Raw genomic sequence first — 25,720 nt, 5'->3', positions numbered from 1 at the left:
TCAAATATCCACTGTGTGCTATCCGCATTTTCTTTCTGACAGAGCTCTGACGTGATGCAGCTCACACGACCACTGTGCTCATTCACTGTGATGGAGCTCCAACATAATGTAGCTCACACATCTACTGTGCTCATTCTCTTTGATGGAGCTCCGACAAGATGCAGCTCACGTCAACTGTGCTTATTCACTGTGATGGAGCTCCGACAAGATGCAGCTCACACATTCACTGTGCTCAAGCTCTGACAGGATGCAGCTCACACGTCTGTTGTGTTCATTCTGTGATGAAGCTCCAACAGGATGCAGCTCACATGTGTACTGTGCTCATTTTCTGTGCTGGAGCTCCAAGAGGATGCACCTCACATGTCTACTGTGCTCATTCTCTGTGATGGAGCTCCGACACGATGCTGCTCACACATCCACTGTGCTCATTCTCTGTGATGGAGCGCCAACATGATGCAGTTCTCACATCCACTGTGCTCAAAATCCTCAATTTCTGCAACACGGATCTGATGAGCAGTTTTTGTAGGTCACACATCAACTTTTAGTTCTTGTTCTCCTTCGAGAGAGCTCTGACATACACTCTCATGCAACTGACACATCCACTGTGCTCAATCCTCACTCTGTGTTAGAGAGTTCCAATGTGATCTGCCTCATGCAGCTCGTGCACCCACTGTGCTCAGAATTCTAATGTAAGCTGTCTAATGCAGCTCATAAACCACTGAGATCAGTCCTCACCCTCTATGACATGGCTTTGACTTGAACCACTTCATGTGGCCTTCATGCAGTTTACTCAATGAATATGCGTACTTCTTATTCTATATAACAGAGCTCTGACTATACCCGGTGCACTCAGTGTCAGAACAACCCTGACATAAACAACAACCCCCCCATCCTTCCCCAGGATGTACAACAGCCTATAAAAAGTACAGTTGTGTATACTTACCATAAATGTAGATGCTTGAGTGTATTCACTGTTGCAGTCATCATCTGTGGGTTATCCCTGCTGTGGTAGCCCTCGGTCAGCCTGAATACCAGAGTCAGTGTTTTACTGCATCAGCTGCTGTCGCTTGCTGCCTGATGTCAGGTCGTCAGTGCTATAAAGGAAGGCAGCCAACATCATTGCATCAGTTTTTCTTGCCCTAACCAGTCAGAGACCCAAGTAAATATGGTAAAGTGGTCCTGGTGGCTAAAAGCCACCATTAGAAACTTATGTCTCCCTAAAGAAAGAAGATACAAGGGGGAAGAAGGGTGGTAAACTAGGACTGCAACAGTGAATACACTCAAACATCTACATTTAAGGTAAGTGTACACAAATGTACTATGTTCTTCATGCTTTCCTGTTGCAGTCATCACCTGTGGGAGGATTCTCAAAGCTGAGGAGAGGGGTAGTAAGATTAGACCTAGGAATGGGTCAGCATGCCCTGCAGAACTCCAGAGGCAAACCCTGCCATAGTCTTAGAAAATAGAGGTAGGTGGTAATGCTTAGTAAAGGTATGGATAGAGGTCCAGGTGGCAGCTTCCAGGATGTCCCTGGTGGAAACTCCTTTGTGGAATGCTGTGGAACTGGAGGCTGCCCTAGTGGAATGGGTTCGAATAGACTTAGGGGCGGTTTCCCATGCAATCTGTAGCAGAAATGGATACAGTGTGACATCCATTTGGAAATGGTTAGTTTGGAAATGGGCTTCCCCTCTGCCCCTGAGGCAAAGCTGATAAGTAGTTGGTCTGTTTTCCTGAAGGGTTTAGTATGGTCCAGATATTATCTGAGCTGTCTGTGCACATCTAGTGAGTGCAGAATTCTTTCCCCCCTTGTTTCAAGGGTTAGGAAAAAAGGTGGATAGATGTATGGCCTGGTTGAGAGTTACATTAGATACCACCTTGGGCATAAAGGAGGGATTGGGCATAAAGGAGGGATTAGTCCTCAGGGAGACCCTGTCTGCATGGAAGATGATGAAGGGCTCAATGACCATCAGTGCCTGAAGTTCCGAAACCCTTCTGGCTGAGGTGATAACTAGGAGAAAAGCAGTTTTCCAGGAGAGGTATCTTAGTTTTGCTGAAGCAGCAGGTTCAAAGGCCTAAAGTTAGTTTTTCTAAAACATAATTCAAGTCCCAGGCTGGAGTGGGTGGCCTTCTTTGGAGATCTGATATTAGAAGCTCATCTGAGGAATCGTTTAATCAATGGATGGGAGAACAGGGGCTGTTCTGTGTCAAAATGAGCTGAAATGGCTGAGGCGTGGATTTTAATAGAGAAGGAGAGGCCACTATTAAGTAGCTTTGCAAGGTAGTCCAGGATAGGAGAGACAGAAGGTTGTGAAGAACTGGCTCCAGGAGCAGAATCTTTTGGTTTACCTTCATATCTTCGATCTCAATATGGGCGAACCCGCTACCACGAATACTGAAGCGCGACTGTCTCACACGTCAAATTCCACATATCTGAATGGCAAAATCTCACGCCCTTTTTGACCCATGGTAGCAATAGTGTGGAGGTGTGGCACGGCCGGAAATGTCAAAATTCGACATTATTTTGACATTTTAAAAGTTTTGTGGTTCTGGTTTCACGGAAACGGTTCGATTATGTGGCCGGTTGATCATATGTGATCGACGATATGAAAGTAAACCGAATCTTCCATTTTCCTGGGTAAGATTTTCTGGTGCTGGGCCTTCTGGCCTCTGTGATAATGTCTAGGACCTGTTTGCTTAACAGCGGCCTCTTGTTTGCCTTTAGAGTATTAGCCATGCTGATAGTCTGCAAGTCTGGGTGCAGCATCCCCCCCCCACCTGAGTTAAGAGGTCTGAGATCAGGAGAAGCTGCCTGGGAGGCTGTAAAGTCAGGCTGCGCAGTAAGGGGTACCAATGTTGTCTGGGCCAATCTGGAGCAATGAGGATGGCCTTTGGTCTCTCCTCCTTTATTTTGATCAGTACCTTGGGAATAAGAGGCAGAGGAGGGAATGCGTACATGAAGAGGGAGTTCCAGGGGAAGGTCAAGGCATCCACCTTCCATGCTAGGTGGCGATACTCCTTAGTACAGAATTTTTTAAGCTGATGGTTGAGATGCGAAGCAAAGAGATCCATCTCTGGAGTACCCCACGCCTGAGTGATTTCTAAAAAGATTTTTCTGTGGAGCTGCCATTCGTGGGGGGGGGTCTGCCAGGGTGTTGTTGATCCCTGGTAGGTATTGGGCTATCAGGTGTAGTCCCATGGAAGACATAATCAGCCAGAGGTTCATGGCTAGCCTGCACAGAGGGTAAGATTGGGTCTCCTCCCTGTTTGTTGATGTACCACATTACTGTGGTGTCTGTTTTGATAAATAGAACCCCTAGCCTGAGATGGGGTTTGAAGGATGTCAAAGCCTTTTGTACCGCCATCATTTCCTTCTGGTTGATGTGCGAGGGATGTTGCGGGGCATCCCAAACACCTTGGGTGCACCTGCCTTCTAGGTGAGCACTCCAAACTATGTCTGAGGCGTCGGTGGTAATAGTCTGCCCAGTTGGGTGGAGGGTGAAGGAAAGACCCTTGTTCTGCGCAAAGGCCCATGCCCACCACAGAAACTCGGCCCTTATGGTATAGAGGTCTCTAGAGGCTGAGAGTGCTGACACCAAAGGTTCTTTAGGTACCACTGAAGTTTTCTCATGTGCAGCATGGCCAGAGGAATTGGAAGGATGCAAGATGCCATGTACCCCAAGGGTTGCAGGAACTTCCTCACAGTGAGCTGACTTCTGGAAGCCAGCTGGGTAAAATAGGCAGGAAGTTCTGCTTTTCTAGGGATAAGAAAGCCATTTGGGATGTTGTGTCCAGCAGTACTCCCAAGAAAATGATCTTCCTGGAGGGCGTTTGCCTTGATTCCTTCTCCTTGACGGTGTACCCTAAGGAGGTTAGGAGGGTTTTGACAAAGAGGAGGTCCTTGAGGAGCTTTTCTTTGCAATCTGCCTGAATGAGGCCATCGTCCAAATAAGGGTAAATTTGTACATTTTTTTGTCTGCAAAAGGCTATGGCCGGGGCTAAGCATTTGGTGAATACCCTGGGAGCAGTAGATAAGCCAAAGGGCAGAGCAGAGAACTGAAAGTGTTGTGAGCCTGCTCTGAAGTGAAGGAATTTCCTTCAGGATTCCCATATGGGGATGTGGAGGTAGGCATCTTTTAGATCTAGGGTAACTAACCAGACTTTTTGTCAGCATAGGGAGTAGCTGCTGCAAAGTTAGAATTTTGAATTTGGGGACCACCAGGAAGGTTTTCAGAATGGACAGACCCATGAAGGGGCTCCAAGTGCCCTCTTTTCTGGCAACAAGGAACAGTCTGGAATAAAAGCCTTTGCCTGTTTAATCTGAGGTGACAGGTTCTACTGCCCCTTGGGATATGAGAGTTTGGACTTGTTTCAATGCCTCTGCCCACTGATTTGGAGGCAAGTCTTGGTACCCTCTTGGAATTGGGAGCTCAGTGAAGGAGAATTTGTAACCCTGAAAATTATCTTTAAGACACATTAGTCCTTTGTTACAGAGAGCCAATTTTCTTTCCAGAGGGAAGAGCCTTCCTCCTAGTTTCTGGTGAGTGAAAATAGGGCAGAGTGGGGGAGAGGGAGTCATTGAGAGTTTTTGTCATAGAGGGATGGCTTAGAACTCCTTGACTCTGGAGTGGAAGTGGTCCACTATTTGGTTCTCTGCTGTCCCTGGGATAGGAGCCTGGGTGGTCTGTCCCTGCATGGCTTACCTTGCCCCTGTCTGCTAGGTGCAGGAAAGGACCAGTGTTTTGAGAGAAAATTCCTGCTGAACCTAGGAGGTTGTACCTGAAGGAAATCTTTTGCATACATTTTACTTTGTCTTCCATCTTTTTAAGCACCTCTTCTGCTTTTACTCCAAACAAGTGGTCCTTATCCAAGGGTGCATCAAGTAATTTAGATTTGACATGATCAGGGAGAGGTTGTTCCTTCAACCATGCACGTCTCCTAATGACAGATCCTGACACTGCTGCCCTGCTTGAGGCTTCTAGGGCATCATATCCACAGTGTAACGAGTGTTTAGCCACTTGACAAGTAGAGTGCAGTAAATCTGCTAACTCTTTCAAATTGGCACAGTCAGGAAAGGTTGAAATTGTTTGTTTTTATAGTTCCAAAGTGTGTTGTTGATATTTTAACATGTGGAACTGACAGTGGAGTGCTCTGATAGCTAAAGTTGCAGAGGTGTATACTTTTTTACCCAATCTGTCCAGAGCTCTGGAGTCCTTGTCAGAAGGAATAGGATTCTTTGCAGAACTAGCCTAAACTCCTTTTGGTCCCCGTGTAAATGATCTCTGGGTCTGCAGCAGGATTTCTGTACAGGTATTTAAGAGAATCCGGTACTCTGTAATACCGGTCAGGTTTTCTGGGATCAGGAGGGAGGGCATCAGGAGTTAAACTGGATTCCTGGAAGACACCATCAACCACCTCTAAGATAGGAGGGAAGACCAAGAGTTTGTGCTGGGGCAGGTCTAGAAACTCTCTTAGTCTTTTCTTAGACTGAGGGAAGTCCTGGGATTCCCAGTGGAAATGTTCCCTGAGGGTGTGAAGGGTTTCCCCAAAGGAAAGACCTTCTGGTGGCGAGGCAGAAGGAATGGATTCCTCTGCATCTGAATCCTCATAAGCAGTCAGATGTTGTTGTTCCTCTTCAAAATCTGAATAATCAGACTCCTCAGCATCCTGTTCTGTCAGTATTTCAGGAGGAAGGTCTCTTCTCCTTTTAGAAGGTGTGGCCTGACTACCCCTGATAAGGGTGATAAGATCCTCTGCCATTTTAAGCATCTGAGCTTGGGGTGGTGGAGCAGAAGTAAAATGGTGGCTAGAGGTACTTTTCCTAGGAGTGGCCTTGCCTCTAGGCCTAAGAGTATCTATCGGTCTGAGAGAACCGGTAGTCAGAAAAGACATCAGTTTTTGGCTAGATTCGGTAGTGCAAAAAACCTCCTCGGAAGCTGGTGCCTGCATCGCGACTCCGGACCCAATCAAGGCAGAGACAACCAAAGACTCGTAAGACGAAGAAGATTTCTGCTGCATACTGACCCATGAAAGGGTCTCAGTAGAGGCCTGCAAAGGTATTGAATTGGGCATCAGGGGCTGCGAAGGGACCTCACTGAATTCTGGAGAACCGACGACCTGCTTAGCGGTAGAGTCGTCAGGAAGTTTAGCCTTGTGTGGTCTGTCTCTATCTTTATCCTTACTTTTTTTGTAATGTCTACGGATTGTTGGCTGATGGATGCCATTGCGGAATGAGAAGGAAAACAAAAATACCTGGCTACAATAAAAGCTCTACGACGAATGGTTCTTGCGTTAAAGAGGGCACAGAACTGGCAATGGGGGAAAACAAAAATACCTGGCTACAATAAAAGCTCTACGACGAATGGTTCTTGCGTTAAAGATGGCACAGAACTGGCAATGGGGGACGTCGTGGTCTGGGCCTAAACAAGTGACTCAGTATGAATGCAAGTCTTGGTGTGGTATTTGCTTTCCACAGGCGAGACAATTAACTTTTTCTGACAATGCTTAGTGGAAGAAAAAAAGATCCCCAATGAGGTACTTAGCTTTAGATGTTTTCAGCTGTAATTCAAACTCTGATAGCGACCGACCAGCACACTTGTGAACTGCTTCTGCTATGGGCTCCATGGCAAGGAAGAATGGTGTAATGGCGTCAGCTGCCTTTCTTTACAGCACTGACAACCTGACATCAGGCAGCAAGTGACAGCAGCCAATGCAAAAAAAAACACTGACTGGTATTCGGGCCAGCAGAGAGCTACCACAGCAGGGATAACCCACAGGTGATGACAGCAACAGTGAAACACGAACAACATCACTAGATCTTTCTCTCTCTCCAACAAATATTTCAACAAACCAAATTAAACACCAACCACAGGCTGCCAGCACTGAGAAAGTTAATTTTCACTGAAAAGGTCTCACTGTCTGCCATAACTGGGTAGGGAATTCAAAAGCAGTGAGGAAATTCAAAGCAACATGGGATAAACAGGAAGTTACCACAGTAATGAGGAGAAAGTTTAGTAAACATTTGACTACAAAATACCCTTCTTTCAGGAGTGTGTAAAGAGCAGACTTGGTGGTCCAAAGACATTCTGTCATCTACTATTTTCATCATCGCTATCAGGTAAAGGTATTCTTTACTAACAACAAATTAAAAAAGAACAATGGTCCAACCGGTCCCAAAATTCGAAACACTTTGAAAACGAACACACAATGCTGACAATGTTACAAATATGTTTTCGTCCAAACAACTTCTTCAGATGAGTATGCGAACCTGACCTGACCTAACCAACATGTTTAAATAGCTAACAATCAACTAACGACCAATAAGAAATAACACTCAGTAAATACTAAAACATATAATTTTCGTAACCCTTTTGTTTAAAATGTTTGTAAAAACAGTTAATTCACTTTAAATTCATGAATATCACATGTAACTATTATACATCAAAAACAATTAAAAACTTTTATTTTATTTCGTAATTTACACAAACTATACAAGTTTAATTAAATAATAAAATGTGTGTAAAATATAATGATTTTTTTGTATCATTACTCCATCTAGTGGACAATGGTAAAATCACAAATGTCATTTGATAATTGAAAAATAATGTATACGGCAAATACTGAGTACATAAAAAAATAAATGTAAAATTGATGTGTTTTTGTGTTGATATAAAAATCACATCCATTTCTTTGCATTAAAAACTCAGTCTATAATTTAGCAGCTCTGATCTTTAACACAGGCACAAGGGAAATCATACCGTTCAGACCAGGGAACCTACAAGCTTCCAACACTATTTGCCAGTAGAGCTCTCTGTACTCCACTCTTGTTTCCTATGGTCCACCCCTTGGGTCCATTTAGATTGTTTCAAGCACAAAAAAAAAAAACAAACTGCGCCCCTGAGCACACCCAAGAATGCTTATATAAAGCACTGTTCTTGTGCTTCCTCTTTCTGTCATATAGATGCTCGTAGAATCTCGGCTTAAGCTACCTTTCACTTTTACCTACATAAAATGAATCACAATTTTTACATAAAGCCAAATATACAATTCCTTTTTGTGTTACAATTTACAAATGTATTTAAATTAATTTTCCTATTCCTTGGCTTCAAAAACAAGGTTTCCCCTGTTATAATGTGGGAGCAGTAGTTACAACTCCCATATTTACACATACCCTTTTTGCCTCTCATATTTCCATCCCAACTTCCTCTATAACTGCCTTTCTCTAAAAGGTTCTTTATATTGTTACCTTTCCGATATGTAAATTTCAACTCATTATCAAAAATGTGATTCATATCGGATACCTTTTACGAAATTTTTCCATTCTTTTTCTATGATTTTCCTAACTAAGCCTGCCTCTCCATCATATGAAATTACCATACCTGAACTGTAAGCATCTTTTTTGTTTTCCTCTTCCATGTTTTTATTTTGGTTAAGCGTTTCACTTTTCCCTAATAAAGGGGCAAACCTAGTTTTCCTTGTGTATCTGTTCCAATAAATCAATAGGGTAACCCCTGTCGACAAACAACTTCCTCAAATATTCACATTCTTTGTTGAAAGTCTTGTCTTCAGAGGTTATCCTACTAGCACGTACCAGCTGACCCTTCACCACCCCCTTCTTTTGGTGGTGTGGGTGGGTACTGGTGTACTGTAAGCAGGAATTTGAAAAGGTATCTTTACGAAATATTCTGGATGTTAAGTATCCATCAATTTTTTGTATGTTCACATCTAAATAATTCATTTGTTCCCTACTGAACTCGTGTGAATCTTAAAAACATGGTAGTCCTGCTGATGTATTCCACAAATGCTTTGAATGTACTTTTTGTATTAATCCATAAAATACAAATGTCATCCAAAAATCTCCCATACAAATTCCAGTGACGTTTATAATCAGAGTTAAATACAAAATTGTTTTCCCAATGTGACATAATTATGTTTGCGTAAGTGGGGGCACAGTGTGCACCCATTGCTACCCCACAGCAGTGAGGAAATTCAAAGCAACATGGGATAAACAGGAAGTTACCACAGTAATGAGAAGAAAGTTTAGTAAACATTTGACTACAAAATACCCTTCTTTCAGGAGTGTGTAAAGAGCAAACTAGGTGGTCCAAAGACATACTGTCATCTACTACTTTCATCAACGCTATCAGGTAAAGGTATTCTTTACTAACAGCTCCAGGCTCAAATCCCTTCAAAGTCACCTACTCAATCTGAAGGACACTGTTACAAAGTATCCATACTGTCCCTCCCTCTCAACATAAGGTAAGGGTAATTTTAGACGTCATGTCTAATAAGTTAATAGCTATGCTACCTGTTAACAGCATGCATGTGTGTGTGTGTGTGTGTGTGTGTGTGTGTGTGTGTGTGTGTGTCACCTACTCAATCTGAAGGACAGCATTACAAAGAAAGTATCCATACTGTCCCTCCCACTCAACATAAGGTACGGGTCATTTCAGAGGTCATGTTTAATAAGTTAATAGCTATGCTAGCTGTTAACAGCATGTGTGTGTGTGTGTGAGAGTGTGTGTGAGAGTGTGTGTGAGAGTGTGTGTGAGAGTGTGTGTGAGAGTGTGTGTGAGAGTGTGTGTGAGAGTGTGTGTGAGAGTGTGTGAGAGTGTGTGTGAGAGTGTGTGTGAGAGTGTGTGTGAGAGTGTGTGTGAGAGTGTGTGAGAGAGTGTGTGAGAGTGTGTGTGAGAGTGTGTGAGAGTGTGTGTGTGTGTGTGAGAGTGTGTGTGTGTGTGTGTGTGTGTGTGAGAGAGAGTGTGTGTGTGTGTCACCTACTCAATCTGAAGGACAGCATTACAAAGAAAGTATCCATACTGTCCCTCCCTCTCAACATAAGGTACGAGTCATTTCAGAGGTCACGCCTAATAAGTTAATAGCTATGCTAGCTGTTAACAGCAAGTGTGTGTGTGTGTGTGTGTGTGTGTGTGTGTGTGTGTGTGTGTGTGTGTTTGTTAATAAAACTATGCAGTATGGCAAGTGAGAAAAAGTACACTGTTTCTATTAGTGGAAGTGATAAGGAATGTGAATGACTACATTCCTTCATAAAAAAACATCTTCCAAGAACAGATACAAAGCCATCCACTCGGTATATAGCTGCATTTCCAATGTGGATCATTCATTCCATAAATAGAGTTTCTCAAGCTGTCCCTTCATGCAAGGTCCTCTGCAAATCATGAGTAGTGGACATGCAGTGCTCTAAAGTAGACAATCTGGCAGGTTTTCATGTCCAATGCACTGTCTCCCCACCCCCCTTCCCCCACCATCCATCAAGCATCCCCCATCTTACTAGAGCCTATTAATTATCTAGCATTAGGGAATCCCCAAATCTGCTAGTGTGAGAGTTGGCCAGAGGGATCACTGGTCATGCAGATATTGGGGAGTTTCCCAAATCTGCTAGTGTGAGAGTCATCCAGAGGGATCAATGTTCATGCAGATATTGGGGAGTTTCCTAAATCTGCTAGTGTGAGAGTCGTCCAGAGGGATCAATGTTCATGCAGATATTGGGGAGTTTTTGTTGGTACATCAGCAATGAGAGCAATTTCTTTTGAGAAATTCTCTAATCCCAACCTGGGTGGGCAGGAACAGGTACTCATATCACTGCAGGGAGTCTCAATGCCCTCCTCATATGAAAGTATCTACTGTGCACTAACCAATGATGGGTAGAGGCTTGGTGAGCCATAATCCTCTCCCCCATGGATACTCACTCCAGTGCTGTCCCTCTTCCAAGGGACTTTGGCACTATGCATCCTGTCCACTCCAGTACCCCCAGAATGGACATACCCTTCTTCGCCTGACAACACAGTCAAGTAGCTAAGTCACCCGCACTGTAGTCAGAGCTTTATCCCTATACAACACCAACAATGGCTGCACAAAGGCATGTTGGTCTGGGTTTCCGTGCAACATCAAGAACAGAACATGAACAAATGTCCTAACTTACAGTTTTGGAGTGACTGACTGGCCCCAAAATGTGTTGGAAAGATTAGAAGGGAAAACAAGAAGGATGTGTCATGCTAACCAAATGATTTTTAAAATCAGTGCAAGATTATATATTCCCTGTTCCAAAGGAGGTATAGGCCTCCATGAAACTGATTATATGTATAGATCTGCAATCATGGGATTGCATGCATATTTGCTTACCTCACAAGACGCAAACAGAGTGAATGTTCTGAAACGTGAAGAGAATAAATCTAAGATGACTTCCCTGCTTAATCTAGCAGAAGCATATCAGCGTCAACCAGGAATGGAAATGAAGCCAGAAGTAGACAAACATCAGGCAGCAGCTGAATGTGCAAAAAAACAAAAGAAAGAATATAAGGTGAAGGATCATATGAGAAGACATGAAATGTGGAAAATGCATAAGTACAGCTGCACGTATAGAAAACTTCTGGAACAACCTCATGTTGATCAGGAGAATGGTTAAGGAGATGTGAATTAAACCAACAGATGAAAGGTTAACATTGGCGGCCCAAGATACTGGACTACTTGCACGCTGGTTTACAAAGTCCATTGAACATGTGGGAGAAACAGACAAATGTAGGTTTTGCAAAACAGAATTGGAAACAGTTGCACACCTTGTTGCTGGTTGTGACATGCCTTTCAGTATACAGTCCTTCTGCCATTAGTATAATAATGTGGCAAGACTGTTGCACTAGGGATTTTGCAAATATAATAAAGTAGCTGAAAAACACTAGAAACATGAGCCACAAAGCATCACAGAAAATGATGAAGTCCACATCACATAGGATCACCCATACCAACAGTTTAAAAGAAAGATGCGAGAAAACCAGATATAGTGGTCCATTCATTATTATTTATTTATTTTATTTTACATTTGTTGGCCGGGTTTGTCCAACTGAGCTGAATAGCGCTTTTTCAGCAGAGGCCCAGGGAGAAAAGCTCCAGTAATTATACAATAACCACTTACAGAAGCAATTAACAGCAAAACAATCAGAATTTTTATAAAAAATGTAAATAGAAGCACTAAAATGTTATATGAAGAAAAGAAACAATGAAAAGAAGACGAAAGGAGCGTTGATCATCAAAACCGCTACACCCAGTGACTACAGTGTCTTACGCAGAGAGACACAAAGTCATAAAATATCAGGATTTGCAGGCAGAAATGACAGCAACGTGGAAGACAGATACCCTGACAGTTCCAATAGTAGTAGGAGCCCCGGGTCCTATAAAAAAGAATTTAGATACGTTACCAATACATGCAACTCCATTTGAACTGGAGAAGGAGTCATTACTGGGCACAGTGCAGTGCTAGGAAGAGCACTTTTGGCTGATATCAAAGATTGAAACAACAATAATTTCATGAACTTTAATCATACTTTGACTTAGGAATGGGGTCCATTCTTGTCATGGTATTAGAAATCCAAAAGATTTGGTGAAATTAAAAAAGCATGGTCATCAGGTACTCCATATGCAAGACCCCATAAATGTCCTGAATATTAATCATATGACAGACTGTATGCCAAGTCTATTTGCTCATTTCTGCATCTGTAAAGTGTGCATTTACACAGATAACACACAAGAAAACACACATGCACTCCAAGCATTGTACTCCACATAAACTGCATTTTACCTGTAACTTAGTAAGAGGCTCTAAATAAGGAACGTGTCGCTGCTTTTACTGAGAAAGGTATGCACATGGTGTCACTATCTTATACTCTACAGGAGGCACCAGCCTCAATAAGGTTCTATATCTATATGCAGGGTCTTCAAATGGCATTTCCACATACAAAATGTTATACTGCGTATACATTTTTATTTTTTTTTTGGGGGGGGGGGGGTCTCGCATCTCTACCTCTACTAAAAGATTTCTACATTGTGTAATATTGTAAGCATCCCTTGTCTTCAGGATACATTTCAACTGAAAAAATGCAAAATGTTAGGTGTGCTAGGTGAGAATGACATCCCTCAAGTCTTTACCTTGAGGTCTGTAACTTCGGCAAACATCAGGTTCGTAAGTGCCTCTCCAACAGCCATGCGAGCCCCGGCTCCTGGGTCTATCAGTCCTTTGATTGGCTGTTCTCCAATGGCTGTGGCTGCCCCAACCTTGTCAAAGTAAGACAGTGCAATGACAGCGACATCTGCCAGGGGCGTGTGAAGAGGACCAACACACTGCTGCTGGGCAACTAGTCCAGTCACAGAACGATCAACCTAAAAAAAAAATACAGCAAGAGTGGGGAAAATGTTAATGGCATGAAAAAAAAGGCAAAGTGTAAATAAATCCCAGTATTCAGTAAGACACTTTGAAAATGTACCTCCAAAATGTGCATGTACGTATTTCTCTCCTTTTCTACACAAAACTATATATATTTATACAAACTAGTAGACACACACACACATACATGGTTCTACTTCAGATTATCAAAACCCCACATAATCGAAGACTGCATCGTAGAGATGATAATATCGAATACCCATTTCAGCGAACCACCTCAGCTGTGAAGATCTTCCCAGAGTAAGTAACCTGTTGTCCAACAAGGTGAACTTTGCCCTTTTCCCAATTGTAGTGTGATCTCGGAGTTGGTATATTTAGATAGAGGGGGTGTGGGGGGTTTAGGGGGTATAGCCCACCCACCTGGGTGGTTTAGGGATGATGCCATTTAGATTGTTACTTTTTGGATAAGTGGTTACTTACTCTGGGAAGATCTTCGTTGCTGCGGTGGTTCGCTCAAATGGGTTTTCGATATCGTCGTCTCGATGATGCGATCATCGATCATATATGTGTGTGTGTATATACACACACATATATATATATATATATATATCTACACACACACACACGTCTGTGTGTGTGTGTGTGTGTGTGTGTGTGTGTGTGTGTGTATATATATATCTATATATATATATATATATATATATATATATATACACACACACACACACACACGTGTATATATGTATATATATATATATATATATATATATATATATATATATATATATATATATATATGGGTCTACTTTGTTTGCCTGAACTTCCATTTGCCAGACACCCATTTGCCTGACCCCATTTGACCGAAATTTAATTTGACCGCCAATTCATTTGACCGACACTTCATTTGACAGACAAGTATTATTGGCAAAAAAATGGGATATGCCCCCTTCCCCACTGCAGTACGATCCTGGAGTTAGAATATATAGTTAGGGGGGGGTGTGGGGGGCACAGCCCCCCACTCACCTTTGTGTTACTAAACAATATTAAAGCAAAACTAAACATTATAATATGAAATTAAGTGGGGGGACACCCCCCTAACTATATATTCTAACTCCATGGTCACACTACAGTGGTGAAGGGAGCATATCCCATTTTCTTGCCAATAATACTTGTCGGTCAAATGAAGTGTCAGTCAAATGGGGTCGGGCAAACAAAGTAGACCCATATATATATATATATATATATATATATATATATATATATATATATATATATATATATATATATATATATTAATATATTTAACAATTCATTAGATAAAATCTTTCTGATGGAAAAAACTCACGGTGGATATTTCATTACCGACAGAAAACCAAAGAACATTTTCCCCTCTATACTAGCAATTGAAAACAATCCATTAGTTGTGCAGACTATACTGACAGAATAAAAACTCTTTCCTTGGCAGATGGAACTGATGATAAATAACTGTGACCATTTTTTACAAAACTCCAGATGGACTTATGTGGGCACATGCATTCCGTTAAATGCTACTGTTAGCTGTGCACAGATGGATGCCATGAAGTCCACTAAGCTGGTTTCAGTGAACAAACCTGACTGGAACACAAGCAGCATTTAAGAGCTAATTCAGTCTGAGAAAAGTCACCATGTTCTGTAGTCAGCAGTAAAGGATCAGTTACCAGACTTTTGATTCCCCATAAAATGACCCTTCCTACCTAACAGTGCAGTTTGTCTGCCTGGACCTTAATGTTTTGTTTTCTCACTCACCTTCTCACAGGACCTAACAGCCTGGTGGAATGTGAAGTGTGGAAAATACTAGCTGGGGAGATGGTATATTTTGCTAAAATACTAGCTGGGGAGATGGTATATTTTGCTAAAATAGTAGCTGGGGAGATGGTATATTTTGCTACTACAGTTTTCAGTATGAACCAGCTTTTAACTTGCAGTCTAGAGTAAAGCTTCTGTCATCAAAAGCGTTTCTGCATTATATACTTATTTTCTGGCACATACTAAACACAAACTGCACAATTATTTTATCCTCAGGAAGAGCTCTTCCTAAACCTCTTCAAACTGTAAAATTTTCCAACCAGACATTACCTTATTAGTAAGATAACGCTTGCTGGCCACAGACGGCAACCGTAAGACACGATCCAGAGCATCTCGAACACAGAGATCAGAAGGCAAGAGCAGTGGTTGAAGAGTCGGCGTAATTCTTTCTAAGGTAAATTCCTTGAAAAAAAAATCACAATATACTGACTTTCTTTCATATAAATAGGCTCAATGATGTACCATTTTCTACTGCAGAAGTGTTTCAGCAAAGATAAATAAAACAAAGGTTTAAAAAAGCATCATCACTCTCATCTTGCATAATTTTTAACAGAATGATCTACAATCTTTTAGTAATGCTTCCTCACATCCCTCACAATATACACAGTCTCACAACACAATACTACAGTTACAGATGTTCTTTAATATAGCTCCAAGTCACACAAACTCGAATAAATACATGCCAAAAACATAGCTGCTAAGTAACTGTATTACTACAGCAGACAGCTGTGTGGGCATGGTCAGCACATGGTAGTTACTAACCAATGGCCTCCCATCCAAAATCAGTACAGATGCTGGCACAGGGTCATAATCAGACTCTCCCAGTGGAAGGGTGTGTGTCACTAAACAGAATGAAGCAACTGCAATGACTGGAGAGGAATGGGGCTCAAAAGTCCACCAATTTTCAATTTGCCCAGAAGTCAGTATCAACATCTGTATGGGAGCTCACAATTGGTGCATTCTCACAGTCTCCTGGGTGGGGTTATTTTAGATATTGGAACAGCAGCAGCACTTACTGTGGGGATCTCATAACTACTGCAACACCACCATTTCCAGGCAGAGGTCACTCTGGATAATAATGGAGGAAGAATAACTATCCAAAAGCACACAGCTACTCAGCAGCGCATTTCTCAGCAGGAGGCTCAGTAGATAATACTGACTACAAACTCATCTCTACAGCAGTAACAGCCTCTCCCTGCAGGAGGCTCAGTAGATAACACTGACTACAAACTCATCTCTACAACAGTAACAGCCTCTCCCTGCAGGAGGCTCAGTAGATAATACTGACTACAAACTCATCTCTACAGCAGTAACAGCCTCTCCCTGCAGAAGGCTCAGTAGATAACACTGACTACAAACTCATCTCTACAACAGTAACAGCCTCTCCCTGCAGGAGGCTCAGTAGACAATACTGACTACAAACTCATCTCTACAACAGTAACAGCCTCTCCCTGCAGGAGGCTCAGTAGATAACACTGACTACAAACTCATCTCTACAGCAGTAACAGCATCTCCCTGCAGGAGGCTCAGTAGATAACACTGACTACAAACTCATCTCTACAACAGTAACAGCCTCTCCCTGCAGGAGGCTCAGTAGATAATACTGACTACAAACTCATCTCTACAACAGTAACAGCCTCTCCCTGCAGAAGGCTCAGTAGATAACACTGACTACAAACTCATCTCTACAGCAGTAACAGCCTCTCCCTGCAGGAGGCTCAGTAGATAATACTGACTACAAACTCATCTCTACAGCAGTGACAGCCTCTCCCTGCAGGAGGCTCAGTAGATAATACTGACAAACTCATCTCTACAACAGTAACAGCCTCTCCCTGCAGGAGGCTCAGTAGATAATACTGACTACAAACTCATCTCTACAGCAGTGACAGCCTCTCCCTGCAGGAGGCTCAGTAGATAATACTGACTACAAACTCATCTCTACAGCAGTGACAGCCTCTCCCTGCAGGAGGCTCAGTAGATAATACTGACGACAAACTCATCTCTACAACAGTAACAGCCTCTCCCTGCAGGAGGCTCAGTAGATAACACTGACTACAAACTCATCTCTACAACAGTAACAGCCTCTCCCTGCAGGAGGCTCAGTAGATAATACTGACTACAAACTCATCTCTACAGCAGTAACCGCCTCTCCCTGCAGGAGGCTCAGTAGATAATACTGTAGTAACACTGACTATGGAACTCATCTCTACAGCAGTAACAGCCTCTCCCAGCAGAGGACACTGCAGATAATACTGTAGTTAACTCTATGACACTCAAGTCCTCAACAGCCACTCTCAGCAGGAGCCACTATAGATAATACTGTAGTAACACTGACTACAGAGTTCATTTCTACAGTAGTAACAGCCTCTCTCAGCAGAAACCATTATAGATAATACTGTAGTAACTCTGACTATGGGACTAATGTCTTCAGCAGCCTCTCCCAGCAGAAGGCTGTGTAAATAATATTCTAGAAACACTCTGTGTGAAGGAGCTTACAGCTACTCAGTAGCACCCACTCCCAACAAAGGGTAGTGTAGATACAGCTGTAGGAAGAATGAGTGGGATATTTGTAGCTACAGCAGTAACAGCCTCTCCTAGCATTGAGGCACTGGAAGTAATGACAAAGAGAAGCTGACTGAGTGAAGAGAAGGCGGTCATAACTACAACAGTCACAGCCTCTCCCAACAGAGGCCAGTATAGACAGTGATGGAAGACTGAGTTCTACAGGAGCTCACAGCCTCTGCAGTTTACCCCTCCCTGTAGAGATCACTGTACTTAACGGCTTCTTCCAGCAGGGATCATTGTATGCAATGGTGTAGGAGTAATGGCTGCATGTGTTTGGGGGTGGTCCCAGTTAACTGCAATTCCAACCTCTCCCAGGAGGGATCTCTGCATGCAATGGTGTAGGAGTAGTGACTGTGTGTGTGTGTGTGTGTGTGTGTGTGTGTGTGTGTGTGTGTGTGTGTGTGTGTGTGTGTGTGTGTGTGTGTGTGTGGTGCGTCCCAGTTAACTGTAATTCCAACCCCTCCAAGGAGGATCACTGTCGGCAATGGTGTAGGAGTAATGACTTGTGGGAGGGAGCAGTTAATTGCAATTTCAACTCCTCCCAGGAGGGAGCACTATGGGCAGTGGTGAATACTGACTGTGGGGAAGTCCACAGCTAATTGCAGTTCCAACCTTTTCCAGAAGACAGCACTGTAGGTAACATAAGAACACTGACTCATACATACTGCAGCTCTATGTTCTCCCAGCAGGGATCCTGCAAGCAAAGGTGTAAGAGTGTTGTGAGGGAGGAGTGAACTCCGAGTTGCTGCAGTACCACTTTGTCCCAGCAGGGATCACTGCAGGTAGTGGTGTAGAAAACTAATTGTGAGGGAACTCACTACAGTACTAAACATGAATTAACACTGATTTAAGAGGGGAGCTAATACAGCGCCACCCTCTCCCATCAGGCCCACTGTACGCAATGGTGTAGCAATGCTTCATAGGAAATCAACAGGGCTAATGGGCCTAAGGCCTTTACAAGCCTAGCCTTGTAAAAAATCGGAGTACCCATATTGACCATATTTAGGTAGTCATCGTTAGCAGAGAGATTCTGTGATCAGCACTGACCGCCCCTGTCCATGAGGGACACAGGTGCCACCCCAGCATGAGTTTATGGGTCACCCATCCAGTTGTCAAGGTTGCACCTAAAAAGGATCATTGGTCATTGAGGAGCGCTGCTTCACACGGAGTGGGAGCTTATTCCAGAGGAGCTACAATCGCTGTGAGATAGAGCTGTCTCTCCAGCATGTTCTGCTTATATCATAGGCTAGGTTGAGATCCCTGGAGCAAGTTATTCTTGTCCCATTTGATTTGTGGATACAAGGCAAATGAAGAGCAGTCCAACCACCAGGCTGAAGAAACTTTTAACTTTTAATGAAACAGTTAAAATCACAGAAGTATGACCGCTTTTGGGAGTAGGCCCTTCTTCTGATAAAAACACATTTCAAACTAATCATATTTAAGCACGTAGCAGCCAAATCAGATTTTGAAGCATCTTTCAGCTATCAGATTACAGAATGAACACAATGCACTTTTTCAGCACATTAAGCAGAATGCTGGACAGTTTTAAGTTCATAGTTTTGCAGGTTGTAAATGTTAACACTGGGGAGGGGGATCTGGAGAATCACACTGAATGTACTGAAATTAAATGGATTATATAGTTAACAGCTCCGAAACCTCCTGGTTTAAATGATGTCATTCCTTTGAAATCTGCCTTAAAAAGGAGGAGAGTGCTATACTAAGGTTATGATTGGCTGATACGTGCTTAAATATGATTTCTTTGAAATGTGTTTTTATCTGAAGGACCTAGTCCCAAAAGCACTCATACTTCTGTGATTTTAACTGCGTTTCATTCAAAGTTAAAAGTTTCTTCAGCCTGGTGGTTGGACTTCTCTTCATTTGCCTTACATTTGATTCAGCAAGCAAGGGCCACTTCTTTGCCAAAGGGGGGAATGAGGCATTGTTTTGCGTTATGTTTTAGTCCATGAGTTTGGCACCAATCATTTGTCGGCATCAGCCTTTTCTGGAATATGTTTAACATCATTGGGGACTCTGATTTGCTCTAGTTTACAGTCATCTGCAAACTTGGTAAGCCACAGGCCATCTACCTTCACCTGGACTTCAGGGAAACAGATTCCAAATAGTACAGGGGCCCAGCACAGATCCTTGCAGTACCCCACTGGTAAACGGTCTACTACTGAAAGTGGACTCCCCAACTTTGACAGTGTGCGTTCTGTCGATGAGCCAGTTGGCTACCCATCTAGAAATGTATGGGCCAATTCCCATCTAGGAGAGTTTCTCTACGATACCTGAATGGGGGACTGTATCAAAAGCCTTGGCTAAAGCCAGATAGGCAGTATGTGCTGTTTTGCTCTCACCAGGGCTTTGGTGACATTCTCAAAGAAATCCACCAGGTTTAAGGTTTAAGATCTACCCTTGACAAAGCCAAACTGGGTCGGGTCAAGAGTTTAAAGGTCGCCTATGTCCTTCTGGATAAGGTCCATGAGGATTCTTTCAATGGCATTGCAAATAAGGCTGGTTAGGCTTATGGGTTGATAGTTCTCAGGGTCAGTTGATGGACCCCTCCCCTTTGTGCAAGGGGAGAACTGTTGCTGTTTTCTACTCTGTCGAGACAAAGCCAGTTCTCAGGCTATGGTTAGAGAGAGTGCAGAGTGGTTCTGTAAGGTCTTGTTTTAGATTGTTTAGTAAGCAGCCTGGGATGTTATCTAGTCCCATAGAGGCTTTGTTTTTGGCATTCAAGAGTGCTTGTATGACCTGTTCTCTGGAGATGCTCGGTAGAGGAGTGGTGTCAGGAATGCTTTGGGGGCAGGTCAGGTGGGGACAGGGACATGAAGTTATTGCCAAATCGGTCAGCTAGCAGGTTGGCAATTTCTTCAGGTTCAGTGTGAGTGGTACTGTCCACTACAGGTTCAGCACACAGCTGGGCATTCCCTCCTAGGTTTTGACAAAGCTAAAGAATGCCTTATGATTGTTTTTAGTTAGGGATACTAATTTAGACTCGTGGCTAGCCTTAGAGAACTTAAGATATCAGATTTGTTTGTGCAAGCTGTGGAGGGTATTCTTCAGTCTTTTCAGTTAGTTCCTGCCTGTTCTTATTCTTAGACATCAGTTGCTTTCTTTTACTGTATAACTTATTTATACTTACAGTCCACCAGGGTGGATTGTTTTTCAGGAAGACCTGGTTTTGTTCCTGTTAGGTACAGCAGAGTCAATGCATTTAAGTGGCTATATAGGGCAACCATGTATTCCTCTGCATATGAGACATTGTTCTCTATGTTGTCAGGAACTTTGAACCTTTTTATCCCATCGCTCAGTAGGCAATAGTTTGATTTGGAGAATTTTTTTAGTTTTTTACTCCTGTAGGGGTGTTGGGCTTAACTGCGGTGGTACAGCAGTAGCGTTGTTACCTCACAGCAAGAGGCTCTCCCGTTCGATTCTCAGCTTGGCTTGGGAGTGCCTTCTGTGTGGAGTCTGCATGTCCTCCCCGCGGTTGGTTAGCGTTCGAAAGACATGCGTGCGTAAAAGGGCATGCCTTCGTTGAAGGTTGGGCATCGAGCTGGCACCTCTGCATTTCGTAAAAACTCTACTGCCAATCATTAGCGGTCCGGAGTTCCGCTGTGGCGACCCCTTACTGGGAAAAAGCCGAAAGACAAACAACTCCTATAGGAGTGTCAGGTTTGATCTTTACTTCAAACAAGACAGATTTATTGTTTGACTTTACCTGGGAGGGTAGCTCACTAGGGAGAGTGCATTGACCCCCACATTAGTGAACACTAGGTCCAGGACATTTGAGCCCCTTGTGAGGATGTGGACCAACTGTTCCAGGGCATTTAAATTAATGTCCAGGAACCTCACAGCGATCATGTTTGTGCTAATCTATCCAAAAATCCTCGAGGAGACAGGCAAAGCAGCATGGACTGTCAATCATGTCTTAAGTCATTCACACCAACATGTACTATGACAGAGTCATAACGGTAACTGTTGCTGAGTGACCTGAGTGTGTGCATGATTTGGTGGATCCGGGCACCTGACAGGCAGCTGACCGTGACCTTCTAGTTCAACCTGGTGAGGATGACATCTATGTGTCTCACTACTGAGTCGCCTATAGCCAGAACATTTGGTTCTGTGGTGTTTTGTCTTAGGGGCTTAATTGTTGAGACACTGATGTGTGGGTTGTGTGTGGTGGTGGATTCTCTTTGTGTACCAGTATGCATATGTCATTTGAACTTGGGAGGTCGCTGGCCTTTTGGTAGGCTCTTAGTAGGTACCTCTGCAAATGTGAGTTTGTGTGTCATGACCTTCTCTTGTGTGAGAGGGAAGGTGTGGGTACTAACCTGATGTATGTCTTGTTTGTTGTTATATGAGAGGACTGATTCTAATTTCATGGTTTAGTTACATCTCTCACATGCTATTTTTTTTTTTGCTTTAGGAGCATGTGGTTGTTGTATACATGAGGCAACTACTACATTGCCTTAGGATGCCCATGTCAATCAGGTTGACTGGAGAAATGGTGGGAAAATGTCCATCCATTATGGCAGGTATATATTATAGTCACTAGTGGGGATGGACAAGATGCACCAGGGTTTAGGAAACTGTGTGTCCATTATGTCAGGCATATATTGTAATAACTACTGGGGATTGGCAGGGTGGACCAGGGTTTGGGAAACCACCCAGCCATTACGGCAGGTATATATTGTAGTAACTAGTGAGGATGGGCAAGATGGACCAGGGATTGCTTGTGAGACTAACAAGGGTGTCTATTCTGTTGAAGGCGAAGGGTGGAAGACTGCATCAATGCCTGAGAATGTGCAGCTGTGTTGCTCGGTGTGCAGCTGCGTTGTACACAGTGACGCAGTGGAGCTAAGGAGGGTTCTCTAGCAGATATCAAGGGAAAATTGTTGTTTCTAAGTGTTTGCATTTATACATGGCAGTGCTAAACCCTGGTGTGTGGAGCGCAGCTACGTGCAAATGCAGTGCTTAAATACAAGCAAAACAGTTTAAACACACACTAGCCACTGGGAGAGCCCAAAACTGAGCCTTAGTCCAACAATCCCCAACTCAGATGAGTCCTGGGCTGCACACACTTCTGCTACAAGGCTGCAGCAGGGTTCACAATGTAGGAGAGTTGGTTTTAGTGCTCAACTGACTGTGGGAGAGTTCACAAATGCTGCAATTCCAACTCCTCCCAGCAGGGACACTGCTGTAAGGATGTAGAAGTACTGGATTTGGAGGTGTTGATAGCTAATGTAACTCCACCCTCTCCCACTAGTGGTCACTAAGTGTTGCTATACCGACTGTGGGGAGTTCACAGATACTGCAGTTCCAACTCCACCCAACAGGGAGCACTATAAACAGTATAGAAGCACATGTGGTGTAGCAGTAATGGGTCTGGAACCTCAAAACTCCCAACTCTTGGCAAGGATCAGTGTAGGAAATGGCCAAGTGTAACATACTGATAGCATATTAAGAGCAAACACTTGACAAACGTCCACATAAGAAACATATTGACATCTTACCTTTCTGGGCATTTTTCCAAGCACCCACTCTAGTTCTAAATCCACAGGATGTGACGAGGCCTGAACTCCGTTACATGCAGTGGAAGAATCTTCACATGCCGATTTCACTCTGTCATCCACCAGTACAATCTATACCAACACATGGAAAAACAGAAGTTACTCATCTGTTTCAGGGAAGTTCAGTCAAGTCAGATCTGAAAACAGTGCACACTAGTATCTCACATACAAAACAGAAATGCCTCATCCAGTTCAGCGACAGCTCAGTAAAGGTATATATGAAGCAACGACAGCTTGCCATCAGAGACACAAAGCAGAAATTACGAACCCATTTCGGAGATGGCTAGAAAAAGCAGACCTGGAAACAGTACAATCTGTCTGTACTAATATGTATAAAGTAGCAATTTCTCATCCATTTCTGTGACACCTCTGTAAATTTGGATATGAAACCAGTACAAACTGCCATCAAAGGTATAACAGACTGCTGTTGTATAATAAACTACACTGAAACACATCAGACCAACAAAAATGCTTCAAAATAAACTAAACTGAAGCAGATGAGGCATAAAAATATTTCCAATAAATATGAGCAGAGAAGCGAAGATGCAATTATAAAAAACATTTCTAAGTTTAAGTTTTTATATATTGCATTTTATACAACTCTTAGAGAAGACCGGTGTTACCATGCTACAAGGGTATTTTTTTAATGTGTATCAACAATGACAAAACCTTAAAATGTGAGACTGTTCCGAGTTAAAATGAAGGTTAGAAAGTCTCCCTTTTGCATGATTGCAGACCAAATGGATATTACTACTCAAGCAGATTACAGTTGATGAGAGTTAGAACAAATGTTTACTACTATTTGAAGAAATACTGACTTGAGTGATGAACAATTTTTGTATACGAGTACTTGTGGTATGACAGAAATGTGTCTCTTGCCTTATATAGTATAAACATATAACAACCTTAAATGATGCAGTTATGATACAAGGATATTATCATTATAAATGCACTAAACCAGGATCCGGCACTATAAAGGTTGTCCAAAGTAGTTAAATCAACTCAACAGGCTGTTGGCTAATGAAAATTTATTGTCCAAACAATTAAAAACATCAACGAAAAGCATCCAAGTTCCTTGCAGTATAAAATGCAAACATTAAGCGCTTTCGTCTCCGCATCCGGAGACTTCATCAGAGTTACATGCATCGGTAACATATCTAAGTAAGACTAAATTATTTTTATAATACATGCTGCTGCTACTACTATTAGAACTGTCTGTATCCTTCCTCCACACAGCCTTCATTTCTGCCTGTAGATGCTGGTATTTTATGACAGTGTATCTCTGTACATAAGATGCTGCAGTCACTGAACTACTTTCATCTCTAGAACATTTATACGCAGAACAGTCTCACTCCAAGTCCACGTGCCTTGGACAGTCCTGCCCGAGCAGTGCACCACCCACCCTAAGCGGGAGGCGTCCTTGGTCACCGTGGCTTGGGTCGGAGTCGCAACAAAAGGGCATCCTTCTCGCAATTCCTGGGATTGAAGCCACCACGTGAGAGACTTCTTGCACACACTGCTCATAGAAATCGGAAAGTCTAGAGAATGATGTAGTCGAGACCACCGAACTTGTAACGTCCAATGTAAAACTTTCATATTTTTATTTATTTATTTATTTTTATTTTGCATTTGTTTACCGGGCTAGTCCAACTGGATATAAATCCGTTTTCAGCAGAGGCCCGGGGAGAAAAGCTCCGCAATGGTTAATACAAAAATTAATTTACATAATGAAAATACAATTTTGTAAAGGGTACATAAGTAGGGAGAATCAAAATACAAACAGAACAATTTAACAATAATGAAAGAATGGAGGAAGTAGAAAAATAGAATTAATAGAGGTAAACATACAGGAGGTGATAGAAAATGTAGGATCAGGAGATGAGAGAAAAGAGAGAACAATTAGTGAGCAACATGAAGAAAGGCAGGGGATAAAGGATTTAGTCTGGTTTGGTACAAGGACATAGCCAATGAGTGTTAAAGTATTGTTTAAGGTTAGTTTTGAATTGGTGGGGAGAGGTAGCTAGTCTTAGGTTGTTTGGAAGGGCGTTCCATAGTTTTCCAATGGAATTGGCAAAAAGAGCATCACCACCTGAATTATTGGATTTCGTTGTATGAACCAGGACACTATTAGAGGATCTAAGACTATTTAGATTAGAGTAGGGGGTTAAAAGTTTGTGTAGTGAGAGTTTTTTTTCTGGCTCTTTGATAATTTTATAAGCTTCAGTAAGTTGATTAAACTTGAGAAGGTTGGGGAGTTCTAACCAGCCTAGTTTTCTTAGGTTAACGCAATGATGAGTACGATAAGGTTTGCCAGTTACAAATTTGGCAATTTGGTTATAAGCTACAGAGAGTTTGTTGAGCTCAGCTTTTTTGAGGAAGGAAAGTACCGGAGAAGCGTAAAGTAGGGTGGAGAGAAGGTGAGTACGTGCTATAGTTAGTTTAGTATGGGGCGTAAGAAAGTTCTTAATTCTATACATGGAACCAAGTTTCTTGTTAACAGTTTTTATAGTTTGGCTGATGTGAATATCGAATTTGAGCTTGTGGTCAATTGTGACTCCTAGTAGTTTGG

At 42.6% G+C, this 25,720-nt stretch overlaps 1 protein-coding gene across 4 annotated transcripts in view; it reads right to left on the bottom strand.

The window, feature by feature from the left end:
• Positions 1 to 25,720, bottom strand: part of PFAS (phosphoribosylformylglycinamidine synthase) — a 517,919-nt gene that overhangs the window by 277,882 nt on the left and 214,317 nt on the right. For all 4 annotated transcript variants that reach the window (XM_044086680.1, XM_044086681.1, XM_044086677.1 and 1 more), the window contains 3 exons: positions 23,095 to 23,223; positions 15,284 to 15,415; positions 12,934 to 13,164 (listed from right to left, as the gene is read on the bottom strand). In XM_044086680.1, coding sequence (XP_043942615.1) covers positions 12,934 to 13,164; positions 15,284 to 15,415; positions 23,095 to 23,223 — 492 coding nt within the window. The remainder of the gene's footprint in view (positions 1 to 12,933; positions 13,165 to 15,283; positions 15,416 to 23,094; positions 23,224 to 25,720) is intronic.

The sequence above is a fragment of the Protopterus annectens genome, chromosome 10.part0 (assembly GCF_019279795.1).
Source record: "Protopterus annectens isolate FY-2018-M chromosome 10.part0, PAN1.0, whole genome shotgun sequence".
NCBI classification, from domain to species: Eukaryota; Metazoa; Chordata; order Ceratodontiformes; family Protopteridae; genus Protopterus; species Protopterus annectens.
This window is presented reverse-complemented; position numbering and strand designations above follow the sequence as displayed.